This window comes from Musca domestica, unplaced genomic scaffold (assembly GCF_030504385.1).
Source record: "Musca domestica strain aabys unplaced genomic scaffold, Musca_domestica.polishedcontigs.V.1.1 26, whole genome shotgun sequence".
Lineage (NCBI taxonomy): Eukaryota > Metazoa > Arthropoda > Insecta > Diptera > Muscidae > Musca > Musca domestica.
Window position 1 is genome coordinate 3,088,462 of NW_026712283.1, and position 24,702 is coordinate 3,113,163.

The 24,702-nt window shown below is 34.9% G+C and overlaps 2 protein-coding genes across 4 annotated transcripts in view; one reads left to right on the forward strand and one right to left on the reverse strand.

Moving 5' to 3' along the window:
• LOC101893309 (uncharacterized) overlaps window positions 1-20,101 on the reverse strand; it is a 117,459-nt gene extending 97,358 nt beyond the window's left edge. For both annotated transcript variants that reach the window (XM_059123893.1, XM_059123892.1), the window contains exons 1-2: window positions 19,639-20,101; window positions 18,622-19,416 (exon numbers count right to left, since the gene is read on the reverse strand). In XM_059123893.1, coding sequence (XP_058979876.1) covers window positions 18,622-19,416; window positions 19,639-19,697 — 854 coding nt within the window. In that variant the 5' untranslated portion in view covers window positions 19,698-20,101. The remainder of the gene's footprint in view (window positions 1-18,621; window positions 19,417-19,638) is intronic.
• A 1,286-nt stretch (window positions 20,102-21,387) lies between these two features.
• Window positions 21,388-24,081, forward strand: LOC101893478 (cryptochrome-1). 2 transcript variants are annotated; one of them, XM_011293895.3, is made up of 3 exons: window positions 21,388-21,559; window positions 21,665-22,349; window positions 22,404-24,081. In XM_011293895.3, the coding sequence occupies exons 2-3, from the start codon at window positions 21,689-21,691 to the stop codon at window positions 23,363-23,365; spliced, it is 1,623 nt and encodes a 540-aa protein (XP_011292197.1). In that variant the 5' UTR covers window positions 21,388-21,559; window positions 21,665-21,688; the 3' UTR covers window positions 23,366-24,081. The 2 variants fall into 2 exon arrangements, with proteins under 2 accessions (XP_011292197.1, XP_005182773.1); XM_005182716.4 differs by having other exon boundaries at window positions 21,388-22,349.
• The last annotated feature ends 621 nt before the right edge of the window (window positions 24,082-24,702 follow it).

The window sequence follows — 24,702 nt, forward strand, 5'->3', positions numbered from 1 at the left end:
GAGGAGTCCCATTAAAATCAATGGGGTACTCTTTGACTGGTTGGTCGGCTGGTCGAAAAAAAAAACTGTCTTGTTAGCAATTTACCTCCTTATTCCGAGGTGAAAGGGGAGACAGGGAGGATTTGGTGTTCGGTGATGATTGAATACAGTCTTCAAGTGTCATTTCTACTACTGGTCGTTATTTATCAACAAAAATTTGAGTGGTAGTCGTCATTTTCAGAAGGAAATTATCCTCCAACAACAACTACAGCAACGACAAAATGAAACGAACCGTAGCAAAGCAAAGGTGATGAATGGTCAAAGCCATTTACTGCATTAACTTCGTCATATTGCAGTCATGGTAATTTTTCTACGTTAAGGCATTTTATTTTCTCCATCCAAACGATGGAGATGAAGAGAAAGGGAGAGGCGACGAAGACAACGATTTTGAAGCCTGTTAAGTGCGACTGATTGAATTTTGGAATGGAAATGGGTGGGTGGATGGATGGATGTAAGGCTAGCAACAGTAAGCCATAACAAATTGGCGAAATAATCAATATAAATGACCACAGCCGCCAACCGTAGAAGTGAACGAATGACCGCGGGTCGATGGGTGTGAAGATAAATTGGAAAGTTAAATTGGATGTTAACAGACACAGTTACTTAACAGAGCTCTGTTAAGGACTTAACAGAGCTTTGTTAAAGACTGAGTAAAAAAGAAAATTTTGAAAAATATAATTATTTGTTAATTATTATATTAAAATTTATTACTTCGGTAATAAAATAGCTTGAATACAAATTAAATAAATACTATGCAGCACCAACTATAGTCCACAACCGTTTCAGAGACCCAAATTGGACCCATCCTTAATAATAATAAGGTCCTAACAGATTGAACCACTGTGCAAAGCCTATAAAACCTGCGCGGATCAAACTAGGCTTAAATGATAGGTCTCTCCGAGCACTTTCAGCCCATATATAGGTTATAGCCCAAAACCGTTTCAGAGACACAAATTGGACCCATCCTTATTAATAATAAGGTCCTAACAGATTGAACCACTGTGCAAAGCCTATAAAACCTGCGCGGATCAAACTAGGCTTAAATGAAAGGTCTCTCCGAACACTTTCAGCCCATATATAGGTTATAGTCCAAAACCGTTTCAGAGACCCAAATTGGACCCATCCTTAATAATAATAAGGTCCTAACAGATTGAACCACTGTGCAAAGCCTATAAAACCTGCGCGGATCAAACTAGGCTTAAATGAAAGGTCTCTCCGAGCACTTTCAGCGCATATATAGGTTATAGTCCAAAACCGTTTCAGAGACCCAAATTGGACCCATCCTTAATAATAATAAGGTCCTAACAGATTGAACCACTGTGCAAAGCCTATAAAACCTGCGCGGATCAAAGTAGGCTTAAATGAAAGGTCTCTCCGAGCACTTTCAGCGCATATATAGGTTATAGTCCAAAACCGTTTCAGAGACCCAAATTGGACTCATCCTTAATAATAATAAGGTCCTAACAGATTGAACCACTGTGCAAAGCCTATAAAACCTGCGCGGATCAAACTAGGCTTAAATGAAAGGTCTCTCCGAGCACTTTCAGCCCATATATAGGTTATAGTCCAAAACCGTTTCAGAGACCCAAATTGGACTCATCCTTAATAATAATAAGGTCCTAACAGATTGAACCACTGTGCAAAGCCTATAAAACCTGCGCGGATCAAACTAGGCTTAAATGAAAGGTCTCTCCGAGCACTTTCAGCCCATATATAGGTTATAGTCCAAAACCGTTTCAGAGACCCAAATTGGACCCATCCTTAATAATAATAAGGTCCTAACAGATTGAACCACTGTGCAAAGCCTATAAAACCTGCGCGGATCAAACTAGGCTTAAATGAAAGGTCTCTCCGAGCACTTTCAGCCCATATATACGTTATAGTCCAAAACCGTTTCAGAGACCCAAATTGGACCCATCCTTAATAATAATAAGGTCCTAACAGATTGAACCACTGTGCAAAGCCTATAAAACCTGCGCGGATCAAACTAGGCTTAAATGAAAGGTCTCTCCGAGCACTTTCAGCCCATATATAGGTTATAGTCCAAAACCGTTTCAGAGACCCAAATTGGACCCATCCTTAATAATAATAAGGTCCTAACAGATTGAACCACTGTGCAAAGCCTATAAAACCTGCGCAGATCAAACTAGGCTTAAATGAAAGGTCTCTCCGAGCACTTTCAGCCCATATATAGGTTATAGTCCAAAACCGTTTCAGAGACCCAAATTGGACCCATCCTTAATAATAATAAGGTCCTAACAGATTGAACCACTGTGCAAAACCTATAAAACCTGCGCGGATCAAACTAGGCTTAAATGAAAGGTCTCTCCGAGCACTTTCAGCCCATATATAGGTTATAGTCCAAAACCGTTTCAGAGACCCAAATTGGACCCATCCTTAATAATAATAAGGTCCTAACAGATTGAACCACTGTGCAAAGCCTATAAAACCTGCGCGGATCAAACTAGGCTTAAATGAAAGGTCTCTCCGAGCACTTTCAGCCCATATATAGGTTATAGTCCAAAACCGTTTCAGAGACCCAAATTGGACCCATCCTTAATAATAATAAGGTCCTAACAGATTGAACCACTGTGCAAAGCCTATAAAACCTGCGCAGATCAAACTAGGCTTAAATGAAAGGTCTCTCCGAGCACTTTCAGCCCATATATAGGTTATAGTCCAAAACCGTTTCAGAGACCCAAATTGGACCCATCCTTAATAATAATAAGGTCCTAACAGATTGAACCACTGTGCAAAACCTATAAAACCTGCGCGGATCAAACTAGGCTTAAATGAAAGGTCTCTCCGAGCACTTTCAGCCCATATATAGGTTATAGTCCAAAACCGTTTCAGAGACCCAAATTGGACCCATCCTTAATAATAATAAGGTCCCAACAGATTGAACCACTGTGCAAAGCCTATAAAATATCTTAATATATAAATAAATTAATGTCAATAAAAATTAGATTTTCAGGATTTTTTCAAGGACCAACAGACCATTAAATTCGGATTTTTTTGAATATTTTTTTTTTTTCAAGGACCAAAGTCCATTAAATGTGAATTTTTTAGAAACATTTTTCAGAGGCAATATAACGATGATTTTTGACGAATATTTTTTGAAGGACAACATGTACATAAACGTGAATCATTTAAGAATATTTTTTAAAGGCCTGCAGACCACTAAATGTGAATTTGGAAGATAATTTTATCAAGGACCAAAAGACTATTAAATGTACTTTTTAAAAAATATGTTTTCAATGACGAGAAAGGTAGATTCTTTTAAATTTTTTGGAGAATATTTTTATAAGGACCAACAGTCCAAACAAGAAATTTTTAATAATATTTTTTTCAAGGCCATTAAATGTGAAGATTTTGAAGGATATTTTATCGAGAATCCATATTTGGATTTTTTAAGAATATTTTTTCGAGGACAAAGGGGCCATTAAATGTTGATTTAAAGGATATTTTTTCAAGGACGAGAATTATTTAATTATTTTTCAATGCCATTAAATGTGGGGATTTTGAAGAATATTTTATCGAGGAGCCACATTTGGATTTTTTTAAAAATATTTTTTCAAAGATATTTTTTCAAGGACCAAAAACTCATAATCGTAGATTTTTAAGGAATATTTTATCAAGAACCAACAGACCACTAAATGTAGATTTTGAAAGAATATTTTTTCAAGAACCAACAGTTCATAAAATGTGGATTTTTTGAAGAAAATTATTTCAAAGGCTAATATAAATTTTATACCAGGATCAAGAATATTTGAAGAACCAACAGACCATTAAATATTCAATTTTTGAGACTATTTCTTCAAGGACTATTAAATGTAGATTTTAAGGATATTTTGCTAGGATCGAGAGGATATTAAATGTCTGTTTTTTAAGAATCATTTTCGAATTTTCAAAACTATTTTTTTAAAAACGTCTTCGCAGCACTATCGGGATATAATATTTTTTAAATTAATTTCTTTCGGACCAGTATCGTAAATTTCTTTAAGAAATTTAAAGCTATTATCGTGGATTTTCCAAAAAAAAAGGACGTCCAGGGCCGTAATCTTGATTTTTTTAAGAATTTCTTTGAAGCACTCTGGTTGTAAATATTTGAAAGAATTTCTTTGAGGGACTATCAGGCCTATAATCATGAATTTTTTTAAAAAACTTATTCGAAGGACTATTAGCCAATTTTTCCTGGATATAATCGTGGATTTTTCAAATAATTTTTTGGAGGACTGTAAGGTCTATAATCGTGGATATTTTTTCATAATTTTTTGAAGGACTATCAGAGCTACAATTGTGCATTTTCTAATGAATTTCTTCGCAGGACAAACAGGGCCATAATCGTGGATTTTTAAGGAATTTATTTGGGGGGCTTGCAGGGCTATAGACGTGTGTTTTTAAAGAATTGCTTTAAAGAACTATAAGTTCTATAATTGTAAATTTTTAAAAGAATTTATTCCCAGAACCATCGTGGATTTTTTAAAGACTTTCTTTAAGGGACTATCAGGCCTACAATCGTAGATTTCCTAAAGACCTTCTTTGGAAGACTGCAAGGCCTGTAATCGTGGATATTTTAAAGAATTTCTTCGCAGGAGAAACAGGCCTATAATCGTGGATTTTCAAATAATTTATTCGAAGGACTATAAGGACTAGAATCGTCGATTTTTAAACAATTTCTTCAAGGGATTATCAGGACTAGAGTCGTGGATTTTTAAAAGCATTTTTTGAAGGTCTATTGGGCATGAATTTTCTTCAGTTCTATAATCGTTGATTTATTAATCAATTTCTTTGAAGAACAACTATGGCCACAATCGTGGGTTCTTAAATGAATTCTTCAAACGATTATTAGGGCTAAAACCGTAGAAATTTTAAATAATTTCATTGAAGAACTATCAGGCCTATAATTGTGGATTTTTTAAATAACTTTTTTGAAGGACTATCAGGACTTGTGGATTTTTTAAAGAATTACTTTGGACGACTATGTTCTTCTCCTGGAGATTTCCGGCCAGATGGCCTTAGATACCCTGCGACCGGTTTTTTGAGGCATCTCAACATAGATTGTTGGTGGTTTAATATTCTCATCAAGTGGTAAATCAATCGACTGGAATCCGTCTCAATCTAGTTCATCAGTCACTTCAAATCGCAACACAATGCTATATTCTGGGAGCCAACAAAGCTTAATGAGTCCACGTTCAAGAACCATCAGGAGTTGCATAGTTGCATTTTTAAAGAATTATTTGAAGGACTCTAGGGGCTGTGACGTGGAGTTTTTAAATAATTCCTTTGAAGAACAATTAGGACAATAATCGTGGATTTTTTCAAAACTTCTTCGAAAGACAATTAAAGCAAATTAAACGTGGATTACTTATAAGAATTTCTACGAAGGAAGATTTTTTACAGAATTTCTTCAATTTCTTCGTCCTGCATTTTAAACAGAATTTCTCAAAGGACTATCGGGGCTATAATTGTTTATTTTTAAAGAATGGTTTGAATGACTCTCGGGACTGTAATGATGATTTTGTCTTGAAGGACTACAGCGCTATAATCGTTGATTTTGCAAATTGTATAAGAAATTCTTTAAAGGACTATCTGCGCTGTAATCGTGGATATTTTGAGGAATGCCATCAATCTTGGATTTATCAAGAAATGTCTTCAATATCGGGGGATATAATATCAGGCCTATGCTTGTGGACTAAAAAATATTTGGAGGGCTATCAATGGTATAGTTAAAAATGGACATAATTAAAAAAAATCCAAAAAGACCTTAAAGGCTTCAAATGGGGATATATGGTAAACAATATTGGCTGGGAACCTCGACCTGGAAGGTAGCGTCATATGGAGTAGATGCCAAAATAAAAATCTATGTTGTATTTTTTCTGTAAGATGGTTCTCTAACCCAAAGTAGTTTACCACAAACTTTCAGCCAAATTGATTATTGAAAAATGTGGTCCAGACCCTCGAAATAGGTAAAATCAGGAGGTAAAGGGACATTGAGAAACCAAGATACCAAATAAGGGCCAAATCAATTGAAAAATGTGCCTAAGATACTGGGAAAAAGGTTAAATCAGGGAATACATTCATATAAGGGCTATACCAAATCTTAGACCTATATTAATACTTTTTTGCAAGTTTGGCTTCTACCTGCCGAACTTAGAATGAAAAATAAAATGTAAAAAATACTTGAAATCGGGATATACCCTTATATGGAGGCTATTTCAAACCGTGGACCAACATGACCCACAATTTGTACAAATGATTCTAGACATAACCCAATGGCCTGTATCAAATTAAAAACGTCCATATCGAGGTATATAGAAAAATATTTGAGGCCCTCTGTATGCAGTTGAGGCTATATAATGGGCCCTAAAAAAGTTTGGTCTGGAAATCCAAAATCCTTTTTTGGATTTGATCTAATAGCCTAATAATGTTACGTACACCTGGAATTTCCAACCTCCCAGACCCTGAGCCGAAAATTGTAGCACAGTGTTATCAGTGCGACGACTTCAAAGTTGCCCATGAATATAAAAACTCCATATTGTGCCCCATGACAAATTATTGACATTTAATGATTTCTGTAAAGATATTTTTTTCTAATTATTTATTGATAACATTGTTTTGATTTTAATAATAATAATTATTTCCCATACATCAAAAATTTAAATAAAATCAATTATAAAATTGTAAATTTTGTATGCCAATATGACAAAGATAAGAGATCTCGCCATTGCTGCCACCGTTGTGTATTCCCTCCCAATTCTGCTAATTGATTGTCAATCGATGCATATGTTTTCAAATCTGCACATTTATATTGTTATTAGGTAAATTGAAAGTAAATATTCAATACTTTATGTATGCAAACACAGAGACCTTGAACTTAACATCGATGCTTGAGAACCTTTCAAAATGGGAAGCGAGAGGCGGGCAATGCTCTTGTCCACACATATAGATACAACACACAATCTCTATCACTGACATAGAAAATTTCGATTTAGCTGCAAAGTGTAATCTTATTTCCGACAAATTTGTTTTTTTTTTTTTGTTGTTGTTGTTCTTTCAAATCTCGTGCCACAATCTTTAAAACAAAACAAAATAGTTTTTTTTTCGTTGTATTATTTTTCTATTTTTTTTTAGTTCAAGTGCGTTGTGATAAGGAACAAAACTATGTAACAAATAAACAAACATATAATCGCATAATTTTTTTTCAACTCTTTAACGAGACGAAAATATATAGCGGATGTTGTTGATGCTTGTCTATCGAATTTCGTTTTTTTTAACATTTGGCATAGCATCGAATTCAATTTGTGTTGTTTCAACAGAAAATATTTTTAAATATTGGCGCCGTTGTTGCAACACACAGAAAATAGAATTGGTATGCACGTGTTTCTTTTGTCATAAATCAAGCAAGAGAAATATTTTTAGATTACAATTTATGTAAATTGTTTTTTTTATAATAAACTGCTATGGGAAAAATATTGGAGGATTTTTTTGAAAAAAAAAAAAATTATAATATTTTTTTTATAAAATAAACGTTAATAAGTCTGCTAGAGATCGAAGAACATTCTTACTTTAATTTTTACAAGAAATTTAAATTAGATTTCCCACGAAACAAACAAAACGAAATGTAAGAACTTCATGTTGTTGATAGTCCTAAAAATTTGGTTAAAAAATTCGAGATCTTTGGACTGAGTTTTCTCCCAGATTATAAGTTAAGTTATTGAATAGCTCTTTGATTCAATTTTTTTTAAGATTTTCACAGCAGAATCCTTTAAATAATGGCTTTTAATATTGCAATCGCAGTTAGATTTTTTCAAGTGAGCATAGCATTTACTATCCTTCGAATATCTTTAAAGGGCTTATTAGGGCTAAAGTCGTGGATTTTTCAAAAAATTTCATTTAAAAACTAACAGGTCTATAATTGCGGAAGTTTTAAATAACTTTTTTGGAGGACTATTAGGACTTGTGGATTTTTTAAAGAATTACTTTGGAGGACAATGTTCTTTTCCTCGGGATTACCGACCAGATGGCCTCAGATGGCCTGCAACCTGTTTCCAATGGCCATCTTCTTCCAGCTTCTTCTATGAAGCATCTTATATCATAGCTCATCTCATCAATCGGTAAATCAATCGACTGTAATCCGTCTCAAGCTAATTCATCAGTCACTTGAAACCGCACTACAATGCTATATTCTGAAATCCAACAAAGCTTAATGAGTCCACGTTCAAGAACCATTAGACGTTGCATTGTCGTTGATTTTTAAATATTTGTTTGAAGGACTCTCGTGGACTGTAGGTGGATTTTTAAAAGAATTTTTTGAAGTATAATTAAGAAAGCAGTCGTAGATTTTTTACAAAAAAAATTTTTGAAGGACAATTCCATAATCTTACAATATGTTTAAGAATTTCGAAAATCTTTAAAAATTCACTGATAATCTCTCGAAAATATTTGTAAAAAATCCACAACTTTATGTAGTTCAAAACCCTTTAAAAATCTTTAAATAAATCGTTCAAAATATTAAAAAGAAAAAAAAAAACAACTAAAAAAGCAGCTAAGTTCGGCCGGACCGAACTTTTAATACCCTCCACCATTTGGAAGGAAATTGAAAATTTTCAAAAAAAAAAAAAAAAACGAAAACTACCACTTAAATGAAAACCGTTATATGGGGACTATACTGAGACATGGACCTGCTTACGAAATTTTTGTCATAGGCTGTAGTACCCATTACGAACTTAAAATATGACATTTAAAACAGTTCCAGCGAGTAATGTCACAAAAATCATGAAAATACCGAGTATCAGAAGGTACCGTCATATGGGGGCTACACGAAGACGTGGGCCTGCATACAAACATTTTTGTCATAGGTTGCAGTAGCCATTAGGATCTTCCAATGCGAAATTTGAAACGATTCCGTTGAATAATACTGCTGATATCATCAGAATACCGAATATCGGGAGGTTCCGTTATATGGGGGCTATACAATATTCGATATTTTAATGATTTTAGCGACATTTTTCACTGGAACTGTTTTAAATCTCGTATTTGAAGTTCGAAATGGGTGCTACAGCATATGACAAAAAATTTCGTAAGCGGGTTCACATCTTCGTATAGTCCCTATATAATAGGTTTCAATTAAGTGGTAGTTTTCGGATTTTTTTTTTTTTTTTTGAAAAATTTTAAGTTCCTTCCAAATGGTGGAGGGCATTATAAGCTTGGTCCAGCCGAACTTAGCGCCTTTTTTTACTTGTTTTAAATTTAAAACTGTATTTCGAAAAAATTCTTAAAAACCCCAAGATTGGAGTCCTTTTGAAGAAATTCACATAAAATGCATGATTATAGCCTTTAAAAGTCGTTCGAAAAAATTCTTAAAAAATCTAAGATTATAGTCCTTCGAAAAGATTCCCAAAAAATCTACAATTATAGTATTTTAAATTTGTTATGTAGTAATACTTAAAAATTCCATATTTAGGATAACACTGATAGTCCTTTGAAGCAACATTTTGTTTTAAAATCCATAATTAAATTTGTAATAGTACTTCCAAAAAAAATGGAAATTCTATATAAAAAACTTAAAAATAGCCCCGATGGTACTTCGAAAAAATCTTCAAAATATCACATTTATGATCTTCAGCAAGATTTTCCTCTACAACGAAGTTAAAAAAATCTATCCGAAGTGATTGAATGAATTTTTCCATTGTCGGTTAATTAGCCCGAATTTCCCTCCAAAGCCAATTTCCATTAACCATTTCCCTGTAATAAATTGCATCTGTCACATAACACTGTTTGACGAGCCGCAGGACAACATTTCCTTATAAAAGAAAATCCACACACATTGGAACTTTTTTTTGTGGAGGAATATAACAAAACTCCCACACTTGGTAGTCAGCAACAACAACAATAACATAACACCAACTACAACAACCAAATTGACAATTAATGTAACACCTTTCTCTTTGTGGGTAACTCATAAAAATCGAAATCATCATTATTTCATGACATTGTAATTGATTTCCATTTTAATAGATCTCAAAATAGGAGGCGGCTGGCAGAGTGGCTAAGTCGGCATGTGGTCAAGACTAACTATGCAGGAGGAGGAGGATGATGGTGCCAGTGCCATGCCACAACAAACAGTGACGAACACCACTACTGAAGCATTGTTTTGTCTTTACATAATTTAACTAGCCAATAAATTATTTAATAAATACGTTGGCTGGAGTTGTGACATTTACCAGAAGGCATAATTGTCTACGACCAAACGACCGACCGGCCAAGGCTCTCTTCATAGGCCTTAACTTTGTCAGTTCGTAACCCCTTCGTCGGGAGGCAATCGTACAACACGAACCAGCAACCAAATCATTGTCGAGTCAGAGATAATGTCGGCGGTACAGCGCCAGTTCGATGTTGCGCTGTCAGTGCCAGAGTACATCGTCGTCGTAGTCCAACTAAGATAAAGGCCATGTCAAAACAAAAACATAATTATTTCCAATACAATTTCACTCAATGAAAAATGTTTTCCACCAGGCAACCACAAGCAAGATCGATCCTTTTTCTCCATCTATGCATGCATCCATCCCTCCAACCCACATTGTGGTTGTTTTTACGCCATGGGTCCGGCGTTCCATGCCCAAAAAAAGAAAAGTGCGTTGGTGGTGCGGTGATTTTTAGGTTCCTTTTAAGTTAAAATCTCACCGACTAATTGTATCTTCCGCTCCTCTCTCTCTCTCTCTCCTTCTCCAAGACAGCTCACAACCAAACAACAGAGCAACAGCATGGCGGTGATGCATGAGGTGGCATGGCATGAGTTGGATTGACTGTTACAATAAAATCGCTTTTTAACAATGAATGAATGAAAATAAGCAAACGTTTAGCTATGCAACCACCACCACCACCGCTGATGCTGCTCCTGGGATGGCTAGACCTGGACCATTATAAAAAAGCCACAGTCGTCGTCATCACCACCACCACCGCTTTGCCAGCCACCTTACACTGACATTGTTTGGTGAACAAAATAAAACCAAGAGCAGACGACAGGCAGACCACAAAAAAAACCCCATCACCGGGGCTTAGGAAAATTCGAAAGTAAAAATAAACTAATCTGGTGTAAGGAGAAGTAAATAAAAAAACACAAATGAAAGAAATAGTTAGAAATACCGCATAAAAATCACACGCTTTAGTAAAGGTGGCGTAGGTTGATCTTATAAAATCTTAACACTCTTTGTAGTTATTTAAACCAGGTGGCTGGGTCAGAAAAAAAGCTCAGTTCAAATGGGAGGATGAAGGAAAAAAAGAATAAAAATGCTATTTTAGAGAGAACTACCAGGGCCATAAATTGATTTAAAAAAGGAAGAATAGGTTTTTCAAAAAATTAAGATTTTAAAGGAGAATCAGAGATAAAATTACATTTAAAGAATTTTTTCGAAGGACTATTAGGTCCACAATCGGGGATTTGTTAAAGAGTTTTTTGAAAAGGCTATCGAAGGACATGTCTTGGAGCTTTGGCAGATTTTCTTCGAGGATTATCAGGGCTTAAATTGTGGATTTTCTAAAGAATTTCTTCGAAGGACCTTCAAAGCTATACTAGTAAATTTTTTAAAAAATTCTTAAGGACTATTAGAGCTACAATCGTGGATCTTTGAAAAAAAAATTTTTTGAAAGACAGTGAGTGCTATAATCATGGATCTTTTAAGAAGTTTCTTCGAAGGTTTATCAGTGCAATAATCTGGGATTTTCCAAACAAAAATTATTTAAAAGACTTTCAGTTTAAAAATCCTGAATTTTTTAAAGACATTTTTCGAAGGCTCCATAGCTAGATATAATCGCGTATATTTTTAAGGAAGGACTATAAGGATGTTTTTTGTGATTTTTTTTTAAAATAATTTTTTCCAAGGATTATTTGGTCAATAATCGTGGATTTTTTGAAGAATTTCTTTGAAGGTTTATCAGGGCTATAGTTATGAATTTTTTGAGGGATTTGTTTAACTATTAGAGCCATAATCCTAGATTTAGTAAAGCATTTTTATGAAGGACCATCAGGGCTATGGCCCTGGATTTTTTTAAATGGCTCAGGACTAGAATCGTGTTTTTTTAAAGTTTTTTTATGAGGACTAGAATAGTGGATTTTTAAAGAATTTTTTTGTCAGGACTAGGATCGTGGATTTTTAAAGAATTTTTTCGAAGGATTGTCAGGACTAGAATCGTGGGTTTTTAAAGAATTTTTTTCGAAGGATTATCAGGACTAGAATCGTGGATTTTTAAAGAATTTTTCCGAAGGATAATCAGGACTATAATCGTGGATTTTTAAAGAATTTTTTCGAAGGATTATCAGGACTAGAATCGTGGATTTTTTAAAGAATTTCTTCGAAGGACTATAAGAGCTAAACTCGTAGATTTTTTTAAGATTTTTTTCGAAGGATTATCAGGACTAGAATCGTGGATTTCTTTAAGAATTTCTTTAAAGGATTATCGGGACTAGAACCCTGGATTATTTAAAATAATCTTTAAAAGATTATCAGGACTAGAATCGTGGATTTTTTAAAGAATTTCTTCCAAGGATTATCAGGACAAGAATCGTGGATTTCTTAAAGAATTTCTTTGAAGGATTATCAGGACTAGAATCGTGGATTTTTTAAAGAATTTCTTTGAAGGACTATCAGGACTAGAATAGTGGATTTCTTCAAAGAATTATCAGGACTAGAATCGTGGATTTTTTAAAGAATTTCTTTGAAGGATTAGCAGGACTATAATCGTAGATTTTAAAGAATTTCTTTAAAAGATTATCAGGACTAGAATCGTGGATTTTTTAAAGAATTTCTTCGAAGGACTATAAGAGCTACACTCGTAGATTTTTTAAAGAATTTCTTTGAAGGATTAGCAGGACTATAATCGTAGATTTTAAAGAATTTCTTTAAAAGATTATCAGGACTAGAATCGTGGATTTTTAAAGAATTTCTTCGAAGGACTATAAGAGCTACACTCGTAGATTTTTAAAATTTTTTTTTTTGCAAAGGATTATCAGGACTAGAATCGTGGATCTCTTTAAGAATTACTTTAAAGGATTATCGGGACCTGAATCGTGGATTTTTAAAATAACCTTTAAAGGATTACCAGGACTAGAATCGTGGATTTTTTTAAAGAACTTCTTCGAAAGATTATCAGGACTATAATCGTGGATTTTTTTAAAGAATTTCTTCGAAGGATTATCAGGACTAGAATCATGAATGTTTTTAAAGAAGGATTATCAGGACTAGAATCGTGGATTTTTTTAAAGAATTTCATCGAAAGATTGTCAGGACTAAAATCGTGAATTTTTTTAAAGAATTTCTTCGAAGGATTATCGGGACTAAAATCGTGGATTTTTTAAAGAATTTCTTCGAAAGATTATCAGGACTGAATCGAAATTTTTTTAAGGAATTTCTTCGAAAGATTATCAGGACTAAATCGTGAATTTTTTAAAGATTTTTTTTGAACGACTATCAGGACTATAATCGTGGAATTTTTCCAAGGATTATCAGGACTAGAATCATGGATTTTTAAAAAGAATTACTTCGAAGCATTATCAGAAGAAGAGTCGTATATTTCTTCAAAGGATTATCAGGGATAGAACCGTGGATTTTTTAAAGAATTTCTTAGAAGGATTATGAGGACTAAATCGTGTAGGCTTTAAAGAATTTCTTCGAAGGATTATCAGGACTAGAATCGTGGATTTTTTAAAGAATTTCTTCGAAGGACTATGAGGGTCATAATTCCATATTTTTAAGGAAAGGCTAGCAGGGACATAATACTAGATCCTCTCTAATCCTGGATTTTTTCAGAATTTCTTCGAGGATTATTTGGGAAATAACTGTGGATTTTTTAAAAATTTCGTTGAAGGTGGCCCATAACTGAATATTTTTTACAAAAATTCTTGAAATGTCTACCAGGGCCAAATCATCGATTTTTTTCAAGAATTTCTTCCAACGACTAAGGACTGTTATGCTCATAATCGTGCATTTTTACATATTTCTTAAAAGGACTATCAAGGCTATAATTGTAGATTTAAAAAAATCAAAATCAATCAAAAATCATCGAAGAACTATGAGGGCTCCACTCGTGGATTTAAAAAAATAAAATTCGGATGAGTATCTGGGCTTCAATCAATATACTTGTGAGTCTTTAAAGAATGTCTTCGAGGAACTTCAAGGTCATAATCATGGATAATTTCAAAGAATTTCTTCGTAGGACTATCGGGGTGGATTTCTTGGAAGGGTAAAAAGAACATTAATCATGTATTTTTTAAGTATTTTTTTCGAATAACTACCAAGTTCATAATCGAGGAATTTTAAAGAATTTTTTCAAAGGACTCTCAAGGTTATGTACGTGAATTTTTTACATAATCTCAGAAGTATTATTGGTGCTATAGTTATTGATTTTTAAAGAATATCTTCAAAGGACTATCTTGGCCATAATCGTGGATGTTTTTAAGGTTTTCTTGAAGTGGCCATAATCGGGGATTTTGCTTTCAGCAAGCGTAGGAAAGGTACTATATTTGGTTTCTGTGAACGGATACTGCTTGAAATCTAAAATTTGGCATAAGAATCACTGTTAAAGTGTAGGGTTGAGATCTGTAGGTGATTTTTGGTCGCATCAAATCGTAGACCCTCTGAAGCCATAAGGCTGAGGTTATAAAAATCTATCCTCAGAGACTGGTGACTTCAATCTTCAATGGATAAAGATTTTTTATAAAAAATTATTCCTTCACCCTGGGGACTTTTCAACCCTTGATTTTCCTCGAGTGTCAATCCTCCTTAACATCATCAGCCATTTGGGATTCATAAGTCGCTATTTAAAGTAGTGTTGTTATTTTTATTTTTTTTTTTTCTTGCCTAATCCGACCCCGACCACCAACACCACACCACACATTGCGATGTGCTCCAGGAGAGAGAAAAATATATGGATGTGTATTATTGTTGGAATATTTTTATTGTTGTTGATTTTCGATTTTATTTCTGGCTTGGGGTTATTAAACAAATGCAAAACAAGCGATAATAACTGCACAACATAAAACATCAACTCCAACACCATAACACCCCAACAGCACAGACAGGTAACACAACACAACACAGCGCAAGAGGAGCAGTCACACATTTTCTTCATATGTTTCCCGGTACATTTTCGGTTTGATTTTCCCGGTGACTTGTTGTGCATAAATTTTAATAATTTATTGAATTTAGAAAGAAATGGAAAATGTAAAAATCTTTTCAATTTCGAACCCTTAAGCCAGTCATAAAGAGTTGTAATGAGTTTTTCCTATTTGGTTGGTGTTACTTTTTTTTCGTCTTCATTTTTGTTACCCAACCCAACCCTCCTCCTCCATCTCGGCATGCCTGTTTTATGATCAGTTTTACTTTCAATTATTATTAGTTTTTATTTTTCGGTTAAGGTGGAAAACTTTTGATCACTTCTGATCTCATTGTCATGGGAAATGTCATGATCCAAAGACATTTTATACGTACTTCACGATTAGGTAGGTGGGGTGGGTCTTAGTGGGCTTGGGCTGTCGTCTGGCAAAGCCATTTCTTTTGAATATTAAGGAAATACACGAACGAATGAATGGATGGATGGGTGAGATGGTGGATTACATTTTAAAGTTTTGTTGTCTTCATTTCTTTGGGTTTATTAAATATTAATGGTTATTCAAAACAAATTTCTCGATTGCGCTATGAAATGCAATAATGTTTGGAATACAAATTCGCCGAAAACGGGATAGTTATGTCAAAAGATCAGTGCCATTAATGATGCAGTGGCAATTGATATTAGCTTGGGGATTATTGGAATAGAGTAAAGTAAGGAGTATAAATGACAAATAAAAGGGGACAGTACAAAGCATCGAAAAATTATTAATCTTAGAAGGTCAGAAGGGGTTAGTATAGAAGACCAGAAGGTCTCCGTATAGAAAATCAAAAGAAGGTCTTCGTATGGGAGACCAGAAGAAGGTCTTCCTATAGAAGACCAAAGAAAGTCTTCTTACAAAAGACTAGAAGAAAGTCTTCATATAGAAGATCAGAACGTCTTCTCATAGAAGACTAAGATGACTTCTTATAGAAGACCACAAGGTCATCTCAAGGTCTTCCTACAGAAGGCCAGAAAGTATTTCTATGACCAGAAGGTCATCGTATAGAAGACCAGAAGGTCTTCGTATAGAATACCAGAAGGTCTTCGTATAGAATACCAGAAGGTCTTCGTATAGAATACCAGAAGGTCTTCGTATAGAAGACAAGAAGATATTCGTATAGAAGACCAGAAGGTCTTCGTATAGGAGACCGAAAGGTCTTCGTAGAGAAGACCAGAAGGTTTTTGTAGAGAAGACCAGAAGGTTTTCGTAGAGAAGACCAGAAGGTTTTTGTAGAGAAGACCAAAAGTTTTTCGTATAGAAGACCAGAAGGTCTTCGTATAGAAGACCAGAAGGTTTTCGTATAGAAGTTCACTGTTGCCGGTTAAGGTTACCACCTAAGCCAAGCAAAAAACAATATCTTCGACAAATTGAGGAAATTCTCGGTGATCTGCTTTATTTTCCCTCAGTACAACTCCTTATAGTTAGTTAGCTTCGATGGACCCCTATCGAAATATCAACTACAATAATTTACCGCTCGCCGATATACTTTTCAATATATTACCTTTCTGGCTTTGGCGCTTTGGGTCTGTCGGTGTTTGGCGACGAATTGGTGTTGGGACTAATTAGGTCGAATTTTATAGGAGTTAATTCCTGTCTAGAATTCGGGGCATGTACTACCGTAGTGTCGATTTTCTCTTCTTCGTCAGACCAGGGTCTTTCACAAAAGTCTACAGGTCTACTGTCTTAGCTCAGTCTTAATGGTCCCATATTTGGCGTATTGCTGCTGTCTGGAAATGCAGTGTTAGAGGATTGCCTCCTCCCAAACTTCCCGTTCGTTTAGGCTACTAATCTTACTAGTTCGGAACTTCGGACACTATTTTGATTCAAATAAATAAATTTGTGTTACTTAAAAATTGCACGATTACAGCTCTTATATTTAATAGAAAAAATTCTCTAAAAAATTCCTGGTTGTCGCATGGAAAACCCTTCGTAAAAAATCTTCAAAAAATCCGCTATCATAGGTAAGATGGTCCTTCAACAAAATAAATTAAAAAAACACGATTATAGCTCTCCTTTCAAAAAATTCTTAAACAAATACGAGATTGTCGAATGGAAAACTCTTACAAAAATCTCAAAGAAATCCAAGATTATGGCTCAGAAAGTCCTTAGATAAATATTTCAAAAAACCACGATCATAGCTTGTATTGTCCCTCAAAACAATTCTCAAAAAATTCAACGAGCTCCTGGCAGTGTTATGAAAAAATACACGACTACAGCTATGATAGCATTTTGAAATAATTCTTAAATAAATGCTTGTTAATATCATTGATATATCTGGAAAAGTTGCACAATTACAACTCTTGCAGTTAATTGAAAAAATTCTTTAAAAAATCCCTGATTGTCGCATGAAAAACTCTTCGAAAAAATCTTAAAAAAATCCACCATAGCTAAGGTAGTTCTTCAACAAAATAAATTACAAAACCAGGATTATAGCTCTCCTTTCAAAAAATTCTTAAACAAATCCCAGATTGCCGCATGAAAAGCTCTTACAAGAATCTGAAGGAAATTCAAGACTATGAAACAGAAAGCTCTTTGAAAAAATAATTCAAAAATCGACGATCATAGCATGTGTTGTCCTTCAAACCAATTCTCAAAAAATTCCACGAGCTCCTGGCAGTGTTTTGAAAAAATTCACAACTACAGCTCCGATAGTATTTTGAAATAATTGAAATAATAAATAAATAATTTGAAATAATTCTTAATTAAATGCCCGTTTATATCATTGATAGATCTGAAAAAATTGCAAGACTACAACTCTTACAGTCAATTGAAAAATAGTCGCAAGGAAACCCCTTCGAAGAAAGAAATCCTTAGAAAAAATAATGCAAAAATCCATGTTCATAGCATGTAGTGTCCTTCAAAACATTTCACAAAAAAGGCACGACGAGAGTTCTGATAGTATTTTGAAATAATTCTTAAATAAATGCCCGTTAATATCATTGATAGATCTGGTGAAGTGAATCCGCAATTACGGCTCTAACAGACCTTTGAAAAAAATTAAATAACAACTATAACTACACATTACGAGCTTTTGATATCAAATTTCAAACAAATTCCGATGAAAAAATGGCTCGAATATATCATTATACAATTATGGGGACTATACGATAATGTGGACTCATATAAACCACCTTCGTACTTGACATGACTGCACACAAAATACAGTTCTGTACAATATTTTAGCTTTCTATCCCCCACGTCACTTTTGTCCTCCCTTACTGGTTATCACTGCGCATCTGCATCCTTCTATTGAATCGCATTAAAAAACTTTCCATTACGCCTTTCATAAAAACACAAAAATAAAATCTGATACTACATTTCCCTTGTTGTTGTTGTGGTAAAAAACAGCTTACTCATGTTAATAAAATAATTTCGTCATATAAAAATAGAAATGAAAAGCGCCAACGTGATTGCTTGTTTGCTGGCTAACATACCTTTGTGTTTCACCATCATTGCTGGTGCCGGTGCCGGCATTATCATCAAAATCAGAATTGTCAACACGATTCTTGTGTTCATTGTCGTCGTCGTTGTTGTTACTGCTGCTGCTGCTGCTGCTTTCGGCCACAATATTTGGCAAATGCTGTTCTTGTTGTTCCACCTCTAGTGGATCACCACCTCTGGTATCCACCTCCAAATTACCATCTTTACCGGTATTTGACACAATGACATTGTCATTAACATTTTCACTAGATTCTAAATTACTATTCTCCACACTATCATTTTCATTGGCTAGCGGAGGAGGCCTATCATTATTGCTAGGATCACTATTTGCTGTAATGGGAACTTTGGGACTGGGAGTATCTACGAGTAAATTAAATAAGTTTTGTTCATGTTGTTGGCCTCCAGGCACTTGACTGTCTGGCGCCGCCGTCGGGGGCGAAGGTGCTGCTTGACTAGGAGGCGTTGATCGAAAACCAAGCAATTTTTTCACTTTTTTATAATTTGGTAAAATATTTAACGTTTTTGCTCGGCGATTTCCATTCAATGGGGGTTTATTATTTTTTATTAAGTAATCAGCTGATTTTATGCTGGCCTCTCCTCTGTCGACGTTACTTCTCGTTGTTGCTGCTGCAGGTGGTGAGGGAGAAGCAGAGTTGGGGGAGTAATCTGATGCCAATGTGGCGTCATTTGTCGTCGTCGACTTCTTGTTGTTGCTGTTGATATATTCATGTGTCACTGCATGTTGCTGTCTTACATTCTCGGAGGCAACAACATAAAACAGGAAGCAACTGCAACAAAGAAAGAAGAAAAATAACAAATCAGCAAAATTCATTTGATTAAACACAGAACAGAATAACAACAGAGAGCCATGCAAAATGTTTTACATTGGGGAGAGATAGAGAGAGCCCCACACATTCAGAGAATATTAATAAACAGCAATTGATGTCTCTCGGCCTTGCTCTCCCTTCCTCAATCAATCGTTAGGCCAGCCAAACAGCCAGCAAACCTACCTCGATATCAGCGTTATGAACAGCAGACTCCAATGGGTCCAAAGCAAATTGAAACGCATTTTTCCACAATAGGAATAACAACAACAACTCAACACTTAGTAGATTTTATTTCATAAACAATATATGATATCTTTAAGACATTGCATTTTTGCAATTTGCAAATTTTACTTTTGCATCTTATTCCTTTACACCACACCAATCTCCTCTATTCACTTCTCTTCAGACCGACAATCACTTGACACTTTTATTTTTGTTTGCTTTCACTGTTAAAATCACCAACTACCCGTATATTTTATCGATTTGCGGACATTTCGGCATATTCTTTAACAATTATTTTATCGGATTTTAACTAAATATTATACAATTTCTTTTAAAAAATCAAATGAAAATTTTATAACATTCACACACACGCACTTAGTAGTTAGTCGCGTTTTTCGTAGCCAACTAAAATGTCAAATAAAATAAATAAAAAATTCTGACAGTTTATTAGTAGCAAAGCAATCAGGAAGAGAGCGGTGAGAGATGACAACGGGGGACAAAACGATTGTATGTTTATGTCTGCGTTGTGTTATCGATAACCACGAGAACTGACGTGTATTTTTGTTTTAGTCCATTGTAGACCAGCAGATGGAGTTATTTTTATGATAGATAAATTATTGGCAATGGATTTTCAGATAATTACAAAATAACTCTGTTCCTTTACATGCAAGAAGTTTCAATTCTGCAATTTTTAGATTCCAGCAAGTTATGGAACAGAGCTAAACTTTTGAAATAATTGCTGGATGTTTCGGAGAAAACCAAATTGGGCAGTTCACCACTTTCGCCAAGCAAAGCAACTTTTTAGCTCTTTTGAGTTTATTTTCTTTCTGTTGCGGTGTAAGTTGCGATATGTTCAGCTCACGAGCCACTTTGCGCCCACTGCGAGGCGGATTTCGATCAAGTCTCTTCTTTACTTTTCGAACCATTTCTGCTGATATTGCTGTTTCTTCCATCCACTTCCTTGACGTCTGGCTACGCTACCAGTATTACGGTAACGAGCGATGGTACGAGCCACAAAAGATTTATTCACATTTAAATGCTGGAGTGCTCTAGCGATAGCCACTTGTGGTTTTCTAGCCAAATATAAATAAATCTAACTATCACGCTTGAATTCCATCACGAATAACTTTTTTTCTGGAAAATTCTTACCAAAATGGCTTTGTACGCTTGTAAACAATATAATAAGCTGTCACTGGAATAATTTTAACAGCTGTCGGACGAGTGGCCTAGAAATGACAGCAGTCTGAAGTGGGTTGCAGTATTTTTATCTCACCCTGTAAAGTAATGGAAGTATCCAATATATTCCAAACCAGGCACGTCGCAACGTTTATAACAAATTTGTTAATGTCCGATACGAAATGGACAATATTGACCCATTCCTTAAGTACCTTCACCTTAAAGGATCAAAAATTTTAATAATCATAACAAAAGTCAATATTAATTCAAATAATCGAATATTGAATGAGGTTATACATCTGTCGACAAAACCGACTTGTATTTTTTAATTTGTTTTAAATTACCTTCAAGCGGTTTATTCGAGTTTGGTTGAAAACGTAAACATCGACAACTCATTTATGTCAACTTATCGTTTTCGACTACATATCCCTTCTACATGTGTCGATTTTCAGATCTCTAAACATAAACCGTTTGATAGTCTCTTAGCCGTTTCCCTAATGTTATTATTTCAGAGTGAATGAGGAAATAAGTAGAAGCACTTTATGTCTCATTCGTAAACATTGTGTTATGCTTTGGATTTCATTTTTATTGGCGATTTTGTTTTGACCATCTTATTCAAAACTTTTACTCTTTTTAATCAGTTGCAAATTTGCGCGCTTTGGGATCAAACGAAATTAGTTTTAAATTTTTATTCACTGCAAATGTTGTAACAAAAATAAGCTTCATTTTTTTTATTTCGCGCCAAAACTAATTGACTTTGCCTGTTGTTGTATATAAATTATTAACCTGTTGTCTATTACCTCTGACTCAGAACATTGTGAAATTCCCATCCACCATGAGTGAGAAGTCAACTCTAATCCATTGGTTTCGAAAAGGTCTACGCACCCATGACAATCCCGCATTGTTCAAAATATTTGAAAAATCCCATGCAGATCCACAAAAATATTGCATTCGTCCCATATTTATATTGGACCCATCGCTGCTACAATGGTTGCGGGTTGGCGCCAATCGCTGGAGATTTTTGCAACGAAGTCTTGATGATTTAAACAAACAATTGATGGCCTTAAATAGTCGCCTCTATGTGGTTAGAGGTAATCCCAACAATGTCTTTCCACGACTCTTCAAGGAATGGCAAACCGAATTGCTAACATTCGAGGAAGATATTGAACCATTTGCCCTAAAACGAGATGCTGAAATTAAAACAATGGCCCGCGAACACAAGGTGGAGGTGGAAACATTTTGGTCGCACACTGTGTTTAATCCTTACACTGTAATGCAGAAAAATATGGGCAAGGCTCCGTTGACATATCAGAAATTTCTGGGTATAATTGAGAAAATGAAAGCACCAGAGCCTTTGGAAAGGCCTGAGAAGTTGAAGCGAAATAATGTTTGCAAAGATGGCTGGGAAGTGGAAGATGAGAAATGTTACGATGTGCCTTTGTTGGCGGATTTGGTCAAGAATATGGATGAGCTAGGAGAGGAAAAGTTTCCGGGAGGTATGGAGACAAGTTGATATTTAATATTTTAAATTTAAATGTTTTGTTTTCCAGGTGAAACCGAGGCCTTAAAGCGTTTGGAGGCCAGCCTTTCAAATGTTGGCTGGGTAACGGCCTTTGAAAAGCCCAACACTGCCCCAAACTCCTTGGAACCCTCAACAACAGTCCTGAGTCCTTACTTAAAGTTTGGTTGCCTTAGCTCAAGACTGTTCCACAAGAAGCTCTCTGCAATCTTGAAGGCAAATGCAAAACACTCAAAACCTCCAGTGTCCTTAATGGGCCAGTTGTATTGGCGTGAATTTTATTATACAGCTGCTACGGGAGAACCCAATTTTGATCGCATGATTGGTAACAGTGTCTGCATGCAAATTCCATGGCAAACCAATGATGCCCATTTGGAGGCTTGGACTTATGGGCGAACAGGTTATCCATTCATCGATGCCATTATGCGTCAATTGCGACAAGAAGGTTGGATACACCATTTGGCTCGACATGCTGTCGCTTGCTTTTTGACTCGCGGTGATCTATGGATATCATGGGAGGAGGGCCAAAAGGTATTCGAAGAGCTGTTATTAGATCAAGATTGGGCCCTCAATGCCGGCAATTGGATGTGGCTATCGGCTTCGGCATTCTTCTATCAATACTTTCGTGTCTATAGCCCAGTGGCATTTGGTAAAAAGACCGATCCGACGGGTGCCTATATACGCAAATATGTACCTGAATTGGCGAAATATCCAGCTGGGGCTATTTATGAACCCTGGAAGGTTGCGTTGGGGGATCAGCGAAAATATGGTTGTGTCATTGGTACAGATTATCCTCATCGGATTGTAAATCATGATATTGTCCATAAAGAGAATATAAAACGTATGTCGGCGGCATATAAAGTTAATCGTGAAGTAAAGACGGGAAAAGAAGATCAAGAAGATGGTGGTGGGGGCAAGAAGAGAAAACGCGATACTTCAGCTGGCGGCGGCAACGGTCCCAGTGGCTCGAAAGCAAAGAAAAAGAAGAAATAGTTGGCAAAATTTTCAAGTATTACAAAATTACAAAATTTCAAAATTTCGATATCAAATACAGTAGAATGTCCGGAATACTCGCAGTTCAAGCTCAAGAAGATGGTGGTGGGGGCAAGAAGAGAAATATTGATACGACCGCTGGCGGCGGTGACAGTGGCTCGAAGGCAAAGATAAAGAAGAAATAGTTGGCAAGATTTTCAAGTATTACAAGTTTAAAAATTTCAATATCAAATGCAGTAGAATGCCCGGAATACTCGCAGTTCGCAATTGAACAGGGCCATAGGATATTTTAAATTAAAATTAAGGATAACATTGGATTTAAGAATTTTCGAATCATAGAGGTAAGCGTTATAAATTCTACTGTATGATTTCTTCATTTGACCCCATGCCAATTCAGTATTCAATTATAAAATTTTTGACCTTAAATTATTGTTCAAAAATATTTCAAATCGTATTTCCGATAAAAAATACTATCCGTGGTATAATTAGAGGCTTGATGAGCCAACGAATTTAGGAGAAACATTTAAAATTTACCTTAAAACAAAAATCTCGAGTTATACTTAAAGTCTGCCGAACAGGACTAAAAGGATTATTTTATAAGAAATTACTGTATTTATCTTTTATATTGTTGAATGTTTTACAAATTGTTATTACATTTTAATTTTATGTGAAGGGGAAGCTAAAAACAATAAAATAATAATTTGCACAGCGAATAATGACACACAAAAATAACTTTTTTAAAGAATATTTTCAAGGATCATCAGCCAAATAAAGTGGATTTTTTAAAGCATATTTTTTCAAGGACCATCAGACTAATAAACGTGGATTTTTTGAAGAATATTTTTCAAGAACCATCCAAACAATAAAAGTGGATTTTTTAAAGAATATTTCTTAAAGACCATCCAAGCAATAAACGTGGATTTTCTAAAGAATATTTTTCAAGGACCATCCAAGCAATAAACGTGGATTTTTTAAAGAATATTTTTTCAAGGATCATCCAAGTAATAAACGTGGATTTTTAAAGAATATTTTTTCAAGGACCATTCAAGCAATAAACGTGAATTTTTAAAGAATATTTTTTCAAGGACCATCTAAGCAATAGACGTGGATTTTATAAAGAATTTTTTTACAAGGGCCATGGATTTTTTAAAGAATATTTTTCAAGGACCATCAGATCAATAAACGTGGATTTTTTAAAGATTATTTTTCAAGGACCATCAGATCAATAAACGTGGATTTTTTAAAGATTATTTTTCAAGGACCATCAGATCAATAAACGTGGATTTTTTAAAGATTATTTTTCAAGGACCATCAGATCAATAAACGTGGATTTTTTA

Coding starts and splice junctions, on each gene's coding strand:
- LOC101893478 (XM_005182716.4), top strand. CDS start 21,689: ATGAGTGAGAAGTCAACTCTAATCCATTGGTTTCGAAAAGGTCTACGC. Junction 22,350..22,403: donor AGAGGAAAAGTTTCCGGGAG/GTATGGAGACAA, acceptor TTTGTTTTCCAG/GTGAAACCGAGGCCTTAAAG.